Source organism: Xenopus laevis, chromosome 9_10S (genome assembly GCF_017654675.1).
Source record: "Xenopus laevis strain J_2021 chromosome 9_10S, Xenopus_laevis_v10.1, whole genome shotgun sequence".
NCBI lineage: Eukaryota > Metazoa > Chordata > Amphibia > Anura > Pipidae > Xenopus > Xenopus laevis.
This window is the reverse complement of record NC_054388.1, coordinates 22,958,191-22,976,782: the sequence shown is the minus strand read 5'-3', so window position 1 is coordinate 22,976,782 and position 18,592 is coordinate 22,958,191. Positions and strand designations below refer to the sequence as shown.

The 18,592-nt window shown below is 39.8% G+C and overlaps 1 protein-coding gene across 3 annotated transcripts in view; it reads left to right on the top strand.

The window, feature by feature from the left end:
• Nucleotides 1–18,592, top strand: part of aatk.S (apoptosis-associated tyrosine kinase S homeolog) — a 116,536-nt gene that overhangs the window by 44,190 nt on the left and 53,754 nt on the right. For all 3 annotated transcript variants that reach the window (XM_041579202.1, XM_041579201.1, XM_041579204.1), the window contains exon 2: nucleotides 9,283–9,416. In XM_041579202.1, the coding sequence (XP_041435136.1) occupies nucleotides 9,283–9,416 (134 nt within the window). The remainder of the gene's footprint in view (nucleotides 1–9,282; nucleotides 9,417–18,592) is intronic.

The following is an 18,592-nucleotide window of genomic DNA, read 5'->3' as shown; positions in this document are numbered from 1 at the left end:
TCTGGGAACACATAGTTATAGAAAGCAGGCAGGAGCAATTTTTTGGACACTTATTAAGGCAAGCCAGGCATCATCTTAAAATCTTGTTCGTGCACCAGAATGGGGGACCTGATGTCCACCCCCATGCCCTGGCTACACAATTAAATGGTTCAGAGAACTGTGGGGAGTGCAGCTACATCTAGGAAGTGCTGAATGGAAAGTAATTGTTTGCCCCACCTCTATGCCTTTAAATGAGTTTACAACAGCTATGAACACTTAAACTCTCCATTTATCGAAAAGAAAAGAGAAAGTTGGTTGAAAAGCATAGTAAAAGAAATAAAAGAAAATTCAATGCTAAGCAACTTCTCAGCATACATTAATTGCAAATGATTTTAAAGTTATTTGTAAATATATCTATCCTTTGCACTGCTGGTACTGACTACATGCAAATTATCTAGTAGCAGTCAGCTACCCTCCAGACAAGACTTCAGTTCCGTGAAGACCTTGCATATTCTGTGATTTATAGACCTTTATGCAGAGCTGTATTTTAGTCTGGTGCCACCCTAGACACCAGACCTTGATGCATGTGTAATGAGGTTGGTGGAAGTCATGACATGCAAGGAAACTAGTAAAGTATCCGACAACAGCAGTAGAATTTTTTGTGAAAAAGTTTTATTTGCCCTATAGTTACCACTTAAGTTGCTACCCTAGGGATGGGCCCTCTAGTGCCTATATGGTAAAAATTACCCCCGCATTTGTGGGGAGTGGCACACAGGATGTATAAGTGGCTTTAGCATCCTGTTTCATTATAACAAAACTGTAGCCCCAAAGCACTTGGAACTGCCCCTTATAGAACATTGAAACTGTCTCACATGCATTTGTGCTACACGTGCCAGTGATTTAGGTGTAAGTCTGTAGGGGGCTGTTTTGGCACAGCATATGTGGGCTCTCAAAATGCTAAAATAGCTATCTGTGCTGTTACCCTAAAGAAGAAAAAAAAGTGTGCAAAGCTTTTTGGCTAATGGAGTCAGGGCTTGTCGTGAGTTAGCTACTGCATGAAACATATATAGAGGCATATTTTTCAGAGAGTGAAGTTAGAGATCGTCACAGCCCGATATAGTGAAATTCTGTCACTCTCCTATGGGATTTTTGAAAGCGTTTTTATCAATGGGTGAAAGTTCACCCTTTGATAAATGTTCCTTAAAAAATTCTATAGAAATGAATGAAGAAAGGCGGCATTTCACTCAGACTGTGGCGATCTCTAATTTTACCCTTTGATAAATATACCCCACAGCCTGAACCAGGATGTGGCATCCTTGCAACAGGATCTTGACAAACTGGCAATCTGGGCAGCTAAGTGGCAAATGAGATTCAATGTTGATAAATGTAAAGTCATGCACCTGGGATGTAAAAATATCCAAGCCACTTATACCCTTAATGGGACTGCACAAGGCAAATCCATTATGGAAAAGGACCTTTGAGTCCTTGTAGATGATAAACTTAGCTGTAGCAAGCAAAGGCAGTCAGCAGCATCAACGGCAAATAAGGTCTTGAGCTGTATAAAAAGGGCATTGATTCCGGCTAGGAAGCGGTCATTCTTCCACTTTATAGAGCACTGGTGAGGCCCCATCTAGAATATGCCGTACAGTTTTGGTCTTCATCACTCAAACAGGACATTATTGTATTAGAGAGGGTGCAGAGAATGGCAACTAAGCTGGTAAAAGGTATGGAAAATCTTAGCTATGAGGAAAGACTGGTCAAATTGGGGATGTTCACACTGGAGAAGAGGAGTTTAAGAGGTGATATAACTATGAATAAATATATAAGGGGATCATATTATAATCTCTCTAATGCTTTATTTACCAGTAGGTCTTTCCAGCTGACACAAGTTCAACCATTCTGTTTAGAAGAAAAGAGGTTCCGCCTAAATATTCGGAAGGGGTTTTTTTTTACAGTGAGAGCTGTGAAGATGTGGAATAATCTCCCTAAATCAGTTGTACTTGCTAATACAGTATATAGCTTTAAGAAGGGATTGGATGGCTTTTAAGCAAGGGAGGGAATACAGGGTTATGGAAGATAGCTCATAGTACATGTTGATCCAGGGACTAGTCCGATTGCCATTTTTTCTCCAACTTGTTTTTATTTATTTTTAATATCACATAATAATCAGTACAGATTTTAACAGTTTTCAACAATGGTTTTCCATAACGTTATGAAATTTACAGCTCAAAATTAAGTTTATGACCCTATGTAGGACTTAATGGGTATGTAGCCAATTGCCTGTTTATTTGATGACTCCTGGGGGGTGCGAAATCCAGTCTTTCTTGTTCGTGTTGCCATACGTCAAGGTATTGGGATGCCTCAATTACAAGTGGGTGTTCTCTAAGGGTTTCTTCGTCATACCAAGTTGTTACTCTGAAGGTATAAAACGTGAGGTATCTAGTATGTATGTATAAAAAATGTTATTGTGTTGTGTTCTTTTTTGGTTATTGCTTCCAACCAATCAATGTGAAATAGGTGATGTAATTTTTGTTTGACTATCAAAATAGATGGGGATTCAGGGGTTAACCATTGTTGTAGTGATTTTGGAGTCAGGAAGGAATTTTTTCCCCCTCTGAGGCAAGCAGAAGAGGCTTCAGATGGGGTTTATTTGCCTTCCTCTGGATCCACTGGCAGTTAGGCAGGTAAAAAACATTTAAAAGGTTGAACTTGATGGACGTGTGTATTTTTTCAACCTAACTAACTTTCTATGTTACATAGAAAAGAGAAAGGTGCCGGGGGAAAAAGTACAGACAGATTCCTTCCGTTAACTATTATATTTACAAATAACTCTAGAACCATTGAAACATTGTTATTTTAGCATTACATTTACTTTCCTTTTACATTGTATGTATGTATTTACAACACATCTCCTTTAATAGAGTGGAACAGCTTTGTACAATGACTCGACAAGACATAGATATGGAAAGCTTAATAGGGATTCGGGTACGGCACTTTCCCTGCCTCCTTATGAGAGTTATTACTTTAAACTATAACAGCAGGTGCTTGTCAGGCATCAACATTTACAATACAGTATTTATAGACTAATATAACCCATTACTTTTCAAATCATAAGGACAGAGGGCAGTATCAAGTCACCAGTGCACTTGTGCCTTGGGCAGTGAAGAGATTACACATAAAGTGGTGGAGGGTTTGATTGATTTCATTCATCTGTTAAGTGCAGTTACAGAATCTCTTGGATGCCTCTAGTGTTTAGTTTTCCAAAGGGGCGAGAGGAGGTTATATTCCCAAATTATCACCCCTCTCTTTGCTCTAGCTTTCCCTCCTTCCTCTCACAGTTACACAGCCATTTGGAAGCACAGAGTACATCTAGAGGCAATGTGAATTCAGACATATCAGGATAGTTACATAGTTAAATCGGGTTGAAAAAAGTCCATCATGTTCAACCCCTCCAAATGAAAACCCAGCATCCACACACACCCCTCCATACTTTCACATAAATTATATATACCCATACTTATACTAATTATACAGTTTAGTATCACAATAGCCTTTGATATTCTGTCTGTCCAAAAAATCATCCAAGTCATTCTTAAAGTTATTAACTGAATCAGCCATCACAACATCATCCGGCAGTGCATTCCACAAAGTCACTGTCCTGACTGTGAAGAACACCCTACGTTGCTTCAAATGAAAGTTCTTTTCTTGTAGTCTGAAGGGGTGGCCTCTGTTACGGTGATCTTCTTTATAGGTAAAAAGGTTCCCTGCTATTTGTCTATAATGTCCTCTAATGTACTTGTAAAGTGTAATCATGTCCCCTTGCAAGCACCTTTTTTCCAGAGAAAACAACCCCAACCTTGACAGTCTACCCTCATAATTTAAGCCTTCCATCCCTCTAAACAGTTTAGTTGCATGTCTCTGCACTCTCTCCGGCTCATTTATATCCCTCTTAAGGACTGGAGTCCAAAACTGCACTGCATACTCCAGAGGCATAATTATGTTTTCATCCGTTGAGTTAATGCCCCTTTTTATGCAAGACAGAACTTTATTTGCTTTAGTAGCCACATAATGACACTGCCCAGAATTCAACAACTTATCTACAAAAAACCCTAGATCCTTCTCATTTAAGGAAACTCCCAACACACTGCCATTTAGTGTATAACTTGCATTTATATTATTTTTGCCAAAGTGCTTACCTTGCATTTATCAACATTGAACCTCATTTTCAAATGATTTAGCAAAGTAAATCACATCCACTGCCATCCCAGAATCGAGGTCCCTGCTTACCTTCTCATAAAAAGAAATTAAGTTAGTCTGACAAGATCTTTGACTGCCTATGACTACGTGTGTTAAACACACGAAACACCTTAGGAGGAGAACTGTTGGGGACATAAAGTTGCTTTTTTTTTTTTTACAAATTTGTTTTTATTGAGTTTTAACAATCCCACATACAAACAAACAAAAAGAAAAGCAAAAAAAATAAAACACAGATACAGATTCACACAGTTGTATACAACAGTCAGCATAGAATTCAGGTGTCGGGCATCATCGAGACGCCGTCCTGATACCAAGACAGTAAACATGAATCATAGATAACCAAGAAGCATGACTGTCCCCATGGTATACTATTGCAAAAAGCTGTGTGCATAACTACAGTAAACAATAAAGACACAATTTTCCCTCTATGTGCTCAACTGTCATTCTTGACCAAGGGAGGGCGGAGGATGAATTACATTCTCATCAATTAGTCGGAGGTGAGAGGCCTGGTAGATGCTCAGAGATCCACAAGGACCAAATTTTATCAAACTTTTTTGGGCAACCCCTGCTGAAGTACGTAAGCTGATACATAGGGACGGAGGCATTAACCATATCCACCCATTGTTTCCTTTTTGGGGGTTGTTTCGATTTCCAATGAAGAGCAATAAGTCTCTTTGCCTGAATTAGGAGAAAACACATTAATGCCCGTTCTGACGGATTAGGGGCGGTTTCCGCAACCTGGTTCAGTAGTAAAATCAATGGATCAAGCGGGATTATGAAAGCAAATACAAGACTCATTTCAGCAACCACTTTCCCCCAAAATACCTGTAAGTGCCGGCAACTCCATACCATGTGGATGTAATCCGCAGGAGTATGACCACATTTTGGACAGATGTCTGGGATATCAGAATTAACGAGATGCAATCTGTGTGGTGTGAGGTAGGACCTATGCAAGTACCTAAACTGTATCATTTTATCTTTAGCACTAATCAACATTGCACAATGAGTGTCTAATATATCGTCCCAAACTTCAGGGGTGAGGTCCGGAACATCCTGGGCCCATTTGGCATACAGTTTAGGTAACACTGGATTAGCTGGTGTGTTTAATAAAGAATAGTATTGGGAAATTGGTTTTGGGAGCGCGGGGGTAAATATCATCTCCTCCAACCTCCGAGGGGAAAAATCTAAGACCGAATCTCCGAATTGGGCCTTCCAGGCATGCCTGAGTTGAATGTAACGAAAAAACATCTGGTTCGGTAAGTTATATTTAGCCTTCAGTGAATCAAAAGACAATAAAACACCATTCTCCGTAACATGGTCTACATATTTGATATCGTACCGGGCCCAAATTCCAGGGTCCGGAACAGTGAGTAAATGTGGGAGGTGTGGGTTATACCAAAGGGGGGTAAATGTAGAGGCATAAGGGTCTGTCCTAGGAAAATGAGTGAGGGCCAGCCTCCAAATTTGTACGTTAGCTTTTGTCAGAGGGGATATGGCCGGTTTCCGTTTGGTACCTCGATATAGCAAGTTTTTTAAAGCTTCATATGATCCCACTGTTTGTGCTTCAATAGTCGTGGCAGCATTTTGGGGTGTAGGGGCAGCCCACCATCCAGATGTCACCAGTTTAGTGGCCAAATAAAAATAAAATAAATTAGGAGCCGCCAGCCCCCCCCCTTGTCAGAGGGGTGTTGGAGGGTAGCAAGGGAAGTCCGAGCTGTAGCTGCCCAGTAGTGGGTGGAGAGCAGAGATTTCAGTCTATGGAAATACCTACTAGGGAGTGTAAGAGGGGCCTGGCGAAATAAGTAAGTGAATTTGGGGAGTAGGATCATCTTAAAGAGGTTTATTCTGCCCAATAGGGTTAAAAGGAGAGAATTCCACAATTTGGTCTTGTTTTCTAGCAGGGGCAATAGTGGGTCCAAATTTAGTTCCATGAACTTGTTTAGATCCCTATGTATTTGAACACCAAGGTATTTAAATGTAGGAGTCCATTGCGGAAGGAGCTCGATAGAGATGGTCGTCTACCGTAAATGGATCAATCGCAAAAATTTGGGACTTGGCCCAGTTTATCTTCAGGCCGGAGTATGAGGTATAGGTGTTGATCACAGTAAGGGCGGAATCTAAGGCTCCATAGGGATTTTCCAAAAACAAAATGGTGTCATCCGCATACATCCCAATTGTTTCTGTAATCGGTCCTAGTCTAAGTCCCCTCACCTCTCTGGTATTTTTCAAAAGGGAAGCCAAAGGTTCCATGGCCAACACAAACAGAAGAGGGGAGAGAGGACACCCTTGCCTGGTGCCTCTACCGAGTGGGAAAGGGTCAGAGATGGTGTGATTAGTTTTAAGGCGAGCTATCGGGTTGTGGTATAGTACAGCAACCCATCTTCTAAAATTGGGGCCTATACCCATGGACTCCATGGTGGACCAGAGAAAACTCCATTCCACAGAGTCGAACGCTTTCTCATTGTCAAGCGCCACCATGACTCGGTTTCCAGCATTGTCATGGGTTATGGTCATGTTAATATATAATCTGCGGATATTTATTATTATTAAAGTTATGAAAATCCAGTTATGGGTTTAAATTCCCCTGACATTTCAATCCCTGATAATATGGGTGTAGATAATTCCGTCATGGGGTCTGATCAGATGAATAGTGATTTATTTGATTTTTCTGACCAAGTATGTTTACAGAATTTAGAAGATTTACATTTTGAAGGAAATAGTCCTAATCAGAATGCCATATAACAAATTTCATTGGGTTTAAGATGGAAAAACAATTTTTACCCTATTAACTCTCGATGTCCATCGATGGACATTTTCCAGGACCTGATTGAACAGGACCTATGGAAACTGTCCAAATATAGGGGCAAAACTGGTCACCAAATTTTAGCATGAATGACAAAATGGCACTGAAACAACTATGTGATAATCCAATTATCACCATACACCAAACTGATAAAGGCGGATTAGTGGTAGTGTTCAATACTGGGGATTATATTACGGAAACCACCCGCCAATTATTGGATGATGATACATATCTTAAATTGACTAAAAATCCAGTTGAGAAATTCCAATCTGAATTTGTTAATCTAGTTAAATTTGGTGTATCCTTGGGGGTGGTGGATGTGAAGGATTAGCTCTTCTTACTTCAGTATTTTCCAGTTACCCCGATATTCCATCACTTACCAAAAATCCACAAATCTCCAACACACCCCCAGGGTAGACCAATAGTCTCAAACATTGATTCCCTAAATGAGGGACTTTCACTATGGATTGAGCAGTGTCTTCAACCAATAGTAAAAATTTTAAAATCCTATCTAAAGGATACGGGTCATTTATTATCTATTTTGAAGGACATACTATGGTCGAGTAATTACACTTGGGTAACCATGGATGTCCAATAATTATATTCATCTATTCCACATACAAAGGGTCTAGAGGCTGTAAAGCATATGTTACTGAACTCAGGACCTCATTCCCAGGATCGTGTTTTCTTTCTTATTTCTGCTTTGGAATTTCTTTTGACCCATAATTATTTTTACTTTGATGGTCGTACAACTCGCCCTCTTAAAGACAGGAACAGAGAGCATTTAAATGCCATAGAAGGTGATAACAAATCTCCAATTAGCAAACACTTTAAATCTTGTAGCAGAAGGGGTGTTTTGGATTTTGGAGTTAAGGTGGTTGAGAAAATATATGCCCTTTTAAGAGGGGGAGACCCTTTATGCCTTCTAAACACCGGTGAGGCTTTCTGGATTCTGACTCTACATACACGTAGTCCACATGGTTTGAACAAGAGATTTGATATTTTTTATTTTATATGAATTGAAGCTTAGTAATTTGCTTAGTTATTTGTTCATTGTTTTATATTTACTTTTGTTTTTTGTTCAGTATATTTTTATTATAATTTTGTATCTGATTTGTAACCTGCTGAGTTGGTAGATGCATTGTATACTATAGTTATCCATTCATTAAGAAATCCAGTACCATGTAAATGATGTTCTTACCGTGCTCTTGTTTATGCTTATGCTTAAGGGCAGCTGTGCCCGAAACGCGTCAAGCCAGCAGCGTGTTTTAATATGGATTAAATAAAGATCCACAATTTTTAAACTACAGTTCGGTGTCTGGTGTGCGGAACTTTGTAGCTTTCTCCTTTTTTTTTTTTGCAAATTGTTCACATAATCTAGTTTTCATTTTCCACTGAAGCTTTACCATCATTGGTCTGTGTAAAGGAAATAGATGTTTCTTTTGGTTCAACAAACTAAGGAACATCAGCTTCACGACAGATTGGTAAAGAAGGTTAAACCAGGCAGATCAATGCTGTTATATGTATCAGTCCTTTCAACTTTCAGTCAATTGGCCAAGTAACAAAGTTTTGGTTTACAGATATAAAGTTAATTGACCAATCAAGTTTCTCCAGAAGGCACCTGGAGAAGCAAAACTGATTCTGGGTACCACCTGACCCCTTTTTCGATAGCATCATGCAAAATCGATGCAAACTTTGTTTGACAGTTCTGTTATGTGGGTCATCAGTTGATCCAAGCTCATTTATTGAGATTATAAAATAGAAGTTCCATGTTAAGGTGCAAAAATATTTTTTACAGTGAGAACTATAGTTGTACTGGCATATACATAAGATAGCTTCAAGAAAGAGTTGGATGGCTTTTAAGCATAGGAGAAAATAAAATTTTAAGCAGGTAATGGTCCAAGTCCATTTTCATACTAGGATTAATCGTCCTTCTGAGGCAAACTGGAAAGAGTTTCATATGAATTTTTTTTATGTTGCTCTGATCAAATTTCAAAATATCAAATAGATTTTAGGCAGGTAAAGATGAAGATGTTACTAAAAATTGTCCAAATTTGACTTATCTGGTTTGTGATACACTTGCATCCTTTTGAACAAGATTTTTTGTTCAGGTTCTATCCTGATTATTCTTACCAAGATCCATTTGTGGCTTTAGTATCAGCTGAATTGTTACATCTCGTACCTGTGTGTTGCTTTCAAGAATCAGGTGCTGCAAGTTTTATATGTCGTTCTTTCTCCCACAGACGGAACTCAGCTGAGTGAGCTGTCCTGGCCATCTTCTCTGGCAGTAGTGGCAGTTTCCTTCTCTGGGATCATCACCTTCATCTTCCTGATGCTGGCCTGTTTGTGCTGCAAAAAGGGGGACATTGGCTTCAAGGTATGAATTTAGTCCTAAGCTATAAGAAATAGACGCTAACAGTTTTGGTGGTCCTATAGACCAGATCTGTCTTGGCTATCAAGTGGATAGGATCCTTTTTGCCTTCAACGCAGTGTAAAAACTAAACTTCCCAGCGATTTAAAGTGAAGGGTAGAATAAGCACCAGAAGGGCCTGTGAATAGAACCATTTTGACCTTGCCATAATTTTTTTATCAAGATCACTCATTTTGTCTGGTGCAGGAAAATCAATGGCATATTATATGTAGATTTAGACATGGCATAAACCCGACAGACCTTTATGCATTCCAAGAGGTGTTAGTAGAGAAAAGCTCCTTCAAAGGCAACTGTAAGTGGATGGATTGTCTTCTGAAAGCAGTTTGCCACAATCTGTAAAGCACGTGCAGGCAACTCCAAATATAACGTAAATAATTTGTTTATCTTTTAGGAGAGAACCCCAAAAGGAGCTTTTTTTGTCACACAATTCACAAAGTAGTGAGTTTTGTGGAGAAAAAAGTAGAGTAGGGAAATCAATTCACTGCAAAAAAAATAAATAAATAAATTTGGAAGAGGGAATCACTTGTAATCTAATGCTATGAATATTAAATCATACAATAAATAATCACCACATGCATTTCTAAATTTAACATTAAAGTGCATTATGTAAGCACAGTGCCATGTGAAAAACGGTCTGGGCCTTCTCATAAGTGATTTCTCCACCAGTGTTATACTGACTCCAATTAAACCGTAACATTTTTTAGCTCATATCTAAAATTGTATATTCAGAAACAGAAGGAAGAAAATTATGATAAGTTAACATTTCTGATGTATAGTGATTTAGTAACCGTTTATCTTGGATTTGATTACATACAACTAGTCACTTTTTGTATATCTTAGTGATCTATTGTAGTAATTTGCCAATATTCCACCTAGATCTTACATCTGACAAATCAACTCTCTCTCTATAGGATCAGGGATAGATTCAAGGAGATATATATGGAGATTAAGTGGTTAAATCAGCTAAACAAAATAGGTACATAGCAAGCGCCCCTAGGCCCTTTGCTGTTCATTGCCCCCCCCCCCCTTTTCAGCACTGTGTCTGGAGTACTGCGGATTGGTGCACAGGAAATTTTAAAAACTATTGTATCTCCTGCGAATCATCAGTGCTTCCAAACCAATGTGGATGTGGTTGGGCAGCTTGCCACACCCCTAACATTCTGCCGCTCTAGGCCCGGGCATTTGTGGCCTTTTCACAAATCCGGGCCTGAATATGTACATGTGATTGATTGGTGCAAGAACAGGCATAGATAAACAGAGACGTATTAGGAGCTCAATTTGCTGTGCCTAAAATTTTCCCTGTCAGTTTGTCCTCTCAGAGGCACCTACAGACAGTTTTGGCCTAATCCCTGTCTCTGAGTTCTGCCTAACAGCACATGCAAACCCTGTTTAAATGCCACTTCCAACATATGGGCTGGTTTGCAAACTTAAAATAAATTGTGATAAGTCACAACCCCATCTATAGAAATCATAGCCAATTATTGAAGCTATGTCAATTACACCTTGGGGCAGATTAATCAAAGGTCGAGGTGAATTTTCAAATGAAAAAAATTAGAATTTCAAGCTATTTTGAGAACATTATAGTCCGCTAGAGTTAAATACCGCTTCTGTCCATTCATGGGATTTTTAAAGGCATATTTATCAAAGGGTGAAAGTTCACAATTTGATAAATTACGCCTTTAAAAATCCCATAGAAATGAATAGAGAGACAGTATTTCATGCTAGTGGACTGTGGTGATCTCTAACTTCACTCTTTGATAAATATACCCCATAGACTCTTTATTGTTGCATGTAACATAGTAGGTTAGTTTGAAAAAAAGACACGCGTCCATGAAGTTTAACCTCAAGTCTGTAAATATATCCTGCTTAACTGCTAGTTGATCCGTTCAGATCCCTTTTCTAGCCCTTTTTGTTTTGCCGATATACCTCCACTTGCATGGACATGTAACCATATAAATAACACCATTCCATTGTTTGATACGTTTATTGCCAAACCTATCAACTACCTCTTTAATACTAATAATATATGGACATATACTGCACGAACTACATAAAGTGTTCCCACTTGTTGACTCTTACTGTATGATTTTGTTTTACTGTTCTTGTATTGTTTGTTCTTTTGAAGCCCTGACTGTTGTCCCCCAGGATATGGACACAGGCAGTGCATTTTGCAAAATCTGTCAGTTGGTAAGCCACCACAATGATAATGCAATTTCTTGAACCTTTGGGAACGAGGAAAAGGCCCGGTGCTCATTGGCCCCGCCGGCCCAGACCCACTCCGACGTTCCTCCCTGGTCCCGGAGGGGGATTTTGGCTGGGGGGCCCCCCAGTCCAACACGGAAAAGACTTATCCCATTACTTATCGATAGTATGCTATTGGTAGAGTAGTTTCAATTTACATATGGCATTGGGAACAAACATTAGGTAAGCAATCAAATGCTGGCCTTACACAAATTTTAGGTAAGATTACTGAGCCTGGAACTTCTGCAGAAGGTTCCCCTACTTAAGACTGTAAAGGGACAGCTACTAGAAATAATTAAACAAAAGAGAGTAGAATGCCATTCTAAGGCTTGGCCAAGGTTTCAAAATGAGAAAAGGTAGGTCCCATGGAAGATCTCTTTATTTTGCATATAGAAAAAAAAGAAACTGTATGGCATATGAGATCCAACCCTTTTTTAGAGCAAATTGTGCCAAACAGTCCCAAACACTGTAGTACTTGGCTGAAGTAGACTTTAATAACAAATGTAACCAATTACTGTCCAATGACCAAAGGGGCTGAGAATTATCCATGTTGGTGATTTGCTGCCTTGGTAACCTGGGTAATATAATTTAGATATGTATATCAAATATTTTAGGTGTAACTAGATTTCTAATATATATAATTGCAGAAGCAATTCTATAAGGGAGGAACTAAAACTAAATTCAAAATTCAAAAGAGACTAGAACATGTTAAGATTAACAAAGGTCCAGGGCCAGATGGTATTCATCCCAGGGTACTTAGCGAGCTTAGCTCTTTGATTGCCAAACCCCTTTACTTAATTTTTCAGGATTCATTGAGATCTGGCATAGTGCAGAGAGACTGGCGAATTGCTAATGTGGTGCCTCTATTCAAAAAAGGATCCCGTTCTCAGCCTCAAAACTATAGGCCAGTTAGTTTGCCGTCAGTGGTAGGAAAGCTTTTCGAAGGGTTAATAAGGGATAAGATACTGGACTTCATAGCAAATCATAATACTATGAGTTTGTGCCAGCATGGTTTTATGCGTAATAGATCTTGCCAGACTAACTTAATTTCTTTTTATGAGAAGGTAAGAAGGGACCTCGATTCTGGGATGGCAGGTGATTTACTTAGAGTTTGCTTAAGCATTTGATACAGTGCCACACAAAAGGTTACTGGTTAAATTAAGGAATGTTGGCCTGGAACATAGTATTTGTACCTGGGTAGAGAACTGGCTAAAAGATAGACTATAAAGTGTGGTGGTAAATGGAACATTTTCTAATTGGACCAGTGTTGTTAGTGGAGTAACGCAGGGCTCTGTACTAGGTCCCTTGCTTGTCAACTTGTTTATTAATGATCTGGAGGTGGGCATTGAAAGTAATGTTTATATTTTTGCAGATGATACTAAATTGTGCAGAATTATAGGTTCCATGCAGGATGCTTCCACTTTGCAGAGTGATTTATCTAAGTTGGAAAACTGGGCAACAAACTGGAAAATGAGGTTCAATGTTGATAAATGCAACATTGTTGTGATGCACTTTGGCAAAAATAATATAAATGCACGTTATACGCTAAATGGCAGTGTGTTAGGAGTTTCCTTAAATGAGAAGGATCTAGGGGTTTTTGTAGATAACACGTTGTCTAATACTGGGCAGTGTCATTCTGTGGCTACTAAAGCAAATAAAGTTCTGTCTTGCATAAAAAAAGGGCATTAACTGAAGGGATGAAAACATAATTATGACTCTTTATAGGTCCCTGGTAAAGCCTCATCTGGAGTATGCAGTGCAGTTTTGGACTCCAGTCCTTAAGAGGGATATAAATGAGCTGGAGAGAGTGCAGAGACGTGCAACTAAATTGGTTAGAGGGATGGAAGACTTAAATTATGAGGGTAGACTGTCAAGGTTGGAGTTGTTTTCTCTGGAAAAAAGGCTCTTGCAAGGGGACATGATTACATTTTACAAGTACATTAGAGGACACTATAGACAAATAGCAGGGGACCTTTTTACCCATGAAGTGGATCACTGTACCAGAGGCCACCCCTTTAGACTAGAAGAAAAGAACTTTCATTTGAAGCAATGTAGGGGGTTCTTCACAGTCAGGACAGTGACTTTGTGGAATGCACTGCCGGGTGATGTTGTGATGGCTGATTCAGTTAATGCCTTTAAGGATGGCTTGGATGATTTTTTGGACAGGCATAATATCAAAGGCTATTGTGATACTAAGCTCTATAATGAGTATAGGTATGGATATATAGAATTTAATTGAAAGTAGAGGGCTGTGTGTATGGATGCTGGGTTTTCATTTGGAGGGGTTGAACTTTATGGACTTTGTCTTTTTTTCAACCCAATTTAACTATGTAACTATGTTTTAGTTTACCTTTAATAACTTAAGGATAAAGCAATATAAGCTAACTCACCATAGCTATATAGGCGTTACTCTTCTTTTATAGATGTGATGTAAAATAAAGTATTATATTTTATATATCATTTTCTGGCTCTTGGAATCTACTTTCGTTGGATGTTCCGGATTGGTGCCTGCCTAATGTGATGGTTTTGGGTATAATTATTCACCCTAATTCCAGGGGGACTTGGGGCATAGATTTCTGTGCTCATTCACAGACAGTGACAAGTACACTGTAGAAAGTATTTATGAACTGCTTTTGCATGTTGAGCCGAGACTGAAGCCTCAAACACAGCATAGGCACTTAGCACAAACTTAAGCCAATTATCTATGCCTGTTCTCAGTCATGTCTGTGCATGTTTTTAGGGGAACTACACATCTTTACAAGGGGAGGGGTCACAAAGCAGCAGTAGCATCACTAGAGGGGGTGGGCCCTGGTGTGTGACGCGAAGCCAGGCCCCGCCCCCTTCGTACGGCCGCATTTGTCAGTGGAGCGTGAGCTGCCGGGGGGCCCTGAGGGGGTGCGGGCCCTGGCCCGCTCACACCCCCTGCTCCCCCGGTAGTTCCGCCACTGCAAAGCAGAAGGTTAACTATGGCAGAACTACCTGTGTTAGTGAGGCTAAACTACAAACTAAGCACCAACCCAACATGGTAAATGGCTATGATAAGACCCATATGTGGTGTTATGATGTTAAAGTATACATAGGCACCTCGGACATTTCTGCATTGCACTAATCACTGTTTCATTAGCCAGGTGCTCGTTGCCAACTCATTATTGAAACTATAAACAGATTAAACCGTTTAAGTAATTCTGCACATGCTGCTTGTTTTGATCTCTCTATATATGAATAACGGAGGAGGATCCCAGAACCTGGAATAGAGTATTCTTAAACCCTGCCTGTTGTGACTCACGTCTGGTGAGTGTATCGTGCCACTGGAGGCACTAGGATCCCAGTGGTTATACCTTCTGATTTTCCTTTCTACCACTAAGTTGCGTGTGACTGCTAGAATCTAGTGGGGTCACGAAAAAAACATTTTAAATATATATATTTACACATAGAATTTTTAGAGTGCTTTTTAACCGTACACAAAAAGGTAAAAGAAACACTGTTTGGAATCCTTTTTTAAAATTTCTCCTTTTAACACTGCTCACAGGAAGCGATTTGTACACACTAAGGGGCAGATGTATGAAGGGTCGAATATCGAGGGTTAATTAACCCTCGATATTCGACTAGGAACTAAAATCCTTCGACTTCGAATATCGAAGTCGAAGGATTTAGCGCAAATCCTACGATCGAACGATCGAAGGATTATTCCTTCGATCGAACGATTAAATCCTTCGAATCGTTCGATCCAATGATCGAAGGAATATCCTTCGATCAAAAAAACTTAGGCAAGCCTATGGGGACCTTCCCCATAGGCTAACATTGACTTCGGTAGCTTTTAGCTGCCGAAGTAGGGGGTCGAAGTTTTTTTTAAAGAGGCAGTACTTCGACTATCGAATGGTCGAATAGTCGAGCGATTTTTACTTCGAATCCTTCGATTCGAAGTCGTAGTCGTAGTCGAAGGTCGAAGTAGCCCATTCGATGGTCGAAGTAGCCCAAAAAACACTTCGAAATTCGAAGTTTTTTTACTTCGAATCCTTCACTCGAGCTTCATGAATCGGCCCCAAAGTGTCACGTGAATGGTTTGTGTAATAAGGCACAAATGTGAATATGACTAAGGGTGAAAATGTTAAGTGTTTAATATACTACACTATTTTCTCTGTTATTCCCCTTCCTCAAAATACTGTCGTTTTGAGGAACACAGCAAACGTTGTTTTTTTGGAAGATTATTATAAACAGAGGTGGAAGGAAAATGGTGTTGTAGTTGCAATTGTTACTGTACTGAAGGAATATTCCATATGCTACTTTGTTAGAGTGGTGTATACCAAGCTGTACTCAAACTGGGAAGCAGAGGGATTTAAATGGTGCTTTACTGCCACCTCTAGGGCACAGTAAAAACTACTCCCGATTGGTTTTGTATAATGGCAGGATGTTATCCACATGGCATAGGGCAGATTATAGAAATCTTCTGGCTGCCTCTCAGTGCCAAAGAGTATTGTTACCATTATATCTAGCCCTGAAAAGGGATGGGGAATTGAAGCAAGTGTCAGAATTCATTGATTGGGATGAATGAAATGTTGCATACATCCAGATATGATGTATATGCAAGATCTATACACATATATGCATATTAATTGTTTGTGTTATAGTTTTGCTCTGTATTGGCTGGAGGCTGGATTTACTGGGCATCCATTGCTGTAACATACTGGAAGATGGTTCCACAGGATGTTTAGTGATTAATGCAGGGTACATCCATGAGGATTCCCACCTGTTCCCTTTTTGGATATATTAAACCCCCTTGGTCATGTCCCATAGTAAAGTCTTACAAGGGTTACACAGCAGCAATTCTAAGGTCAGTCAGGAGCCCAGGGCAAACAGAATCGGTATCTAGGCTATAGGAAAGCATAATGATTTACTGTATAGTTAAAACTAGAACAAAACCATAGTATATCTTCATGGATACGCCATTGAGGATGGGGAATGCCCTGTTGGGCGATATTGTGATGGCAGATCCTTTTAGGACCCTTACACGCGGGCGTTTTGAGCGCAGGAGTAAACGCGCGCCATTACTGTCAAGGCGGCTGTACTCACACAGACGCATGTAAGCAATGAATACAGGTTGAGATTCAGCATGTTGCATTTTACCTGCATTCTGCACTTTCATGTGGCTGAACGCATGAAACCGCAACGCAGGGGAGCACAGCTCAAAACGCCCGTAAAAAAGGGTTGTTCATCTTAAAATTTACTTTTAATATGATGTAGAGAGATAGTGATATATTCTGGGACAATTTGCAATTGGTTTTAATTTTTAATCATTTGTGCTTTTGAGCTATTTAGCTTTTTGTTCAGCAACTCTTCGGTTTCAGCAGTCTGGTTGCTAGGGTCCAAATTACCCTAGGAAGCATGCACTGATATGAATGAAAGACTGGAATATAAATAGGCGGAGGCATGGATAGAAAAGTTTGTAATTAAAACAACAATAGATGTAGCCCTAAAGAGTATTTGTTTTTTAAATGGGGTCATTAACCCACCATTTGTAGGGGCACTGCGCCAGTGGAGTGGAGAATCTCGCCTCAGGCGGCAGCGTTCCACTGGTTACCAGGGGCAGCAACTGGATTTTGGAATGTTTAGTTCCCCTTTAAAGCAATAGACACTAATCCACCATAAGTATACCTAGGTATAATTGTGCACCCTAATAATTCCAGAGGGACTTGGGGCATAGATTGCCGTGTTCATTCACAAGCACTGACAATAGAAAGTATTTATGGGCTGTTTTGCAAGTTGTAAAGAGACTGAAGCCTCCAACACAGCATATGTACTTAGCACCTATGCCTGTTTTCAGTCCTGATAACTTTAAGGGAACGGTCGCAAAGTGCAAAAATGCAGGTGTTTATTCGGATGCGACAGAAAGGCCTTGGGTTAGGCCAAAACATCAGTCTGTAGCTCTGAAAATAAATATTTTTCATTCTTAAGTCCTGTGAGTGCGGAGCCTTCTGGATAGAGATAATAGAAATAATTATGTTGGCTTTGAAGAAGCCAACATAATGATCTACTAGTTCAGCTCATTCTTATGCTCATTATCTGGATCTACTAGTTCAGCTCGTTCTTATTCTTCTTCTTATTAGTGGTGCTTGCGAAGCAAAGCATCACTACTGTTATCTTGCAAACTTATTTTTTTAGTGGTGCTTGCGAAGCAAAGCATCACTACTGTTATCTTGCAAACTTATTTTTATTTTAGTGGTGCTTGCGAAGCAAAGCATCACTACTGTTATCTTGCAAACTTATTTTTATTCTTCTTCCGTATGAAAGTTTGGCGCGTAACTAGTCCCGCACCGTTTGTCCTAGACCCATGAATGAGGTGTCAAATCGTGCGGCTTAATCGGGAATGGGGTGGTATGACTTTTCTAAGGGGTGGGTGGTTAATTGCCCCTTGCGGGGGCAATTAACTACCCCGAAAAGTCCCATAGATTAACATTGAGGCCAACTTTTGACGGATTCTAGCGCAGAGAGGGAATCTTGTAGAAACGTTAAATTTACCACATTTGAAGAGGTTTGCGACCTGTGTCAGATGATACCCCACACGAGGGTATAAGTTTTACCCCCGGGGCAGGAGAGGTCCCCAAATTTGCCCCATTGACTTATAATGGGGAATTTATCGAATAATTAGTTTGTCGCAGACCCATGAATGAGGTGTCAAACCGTTCAGCTTATTCGGGAATGGGGTGTTGTGACTTTTCTGTCCTATTTTGGGGACCCAAAAAAGTGAGCGGAGCCGCAAACAACCAATCAGATTTTCCCTATTGACTTCAATGAGAAAATGTAAACAGCTGTAATTCTCACAGTAATAAAGCCAGAGCTCCCAAACTTGGCACCGTGGGTCACTGGGTGACTGCGGCCAAAAT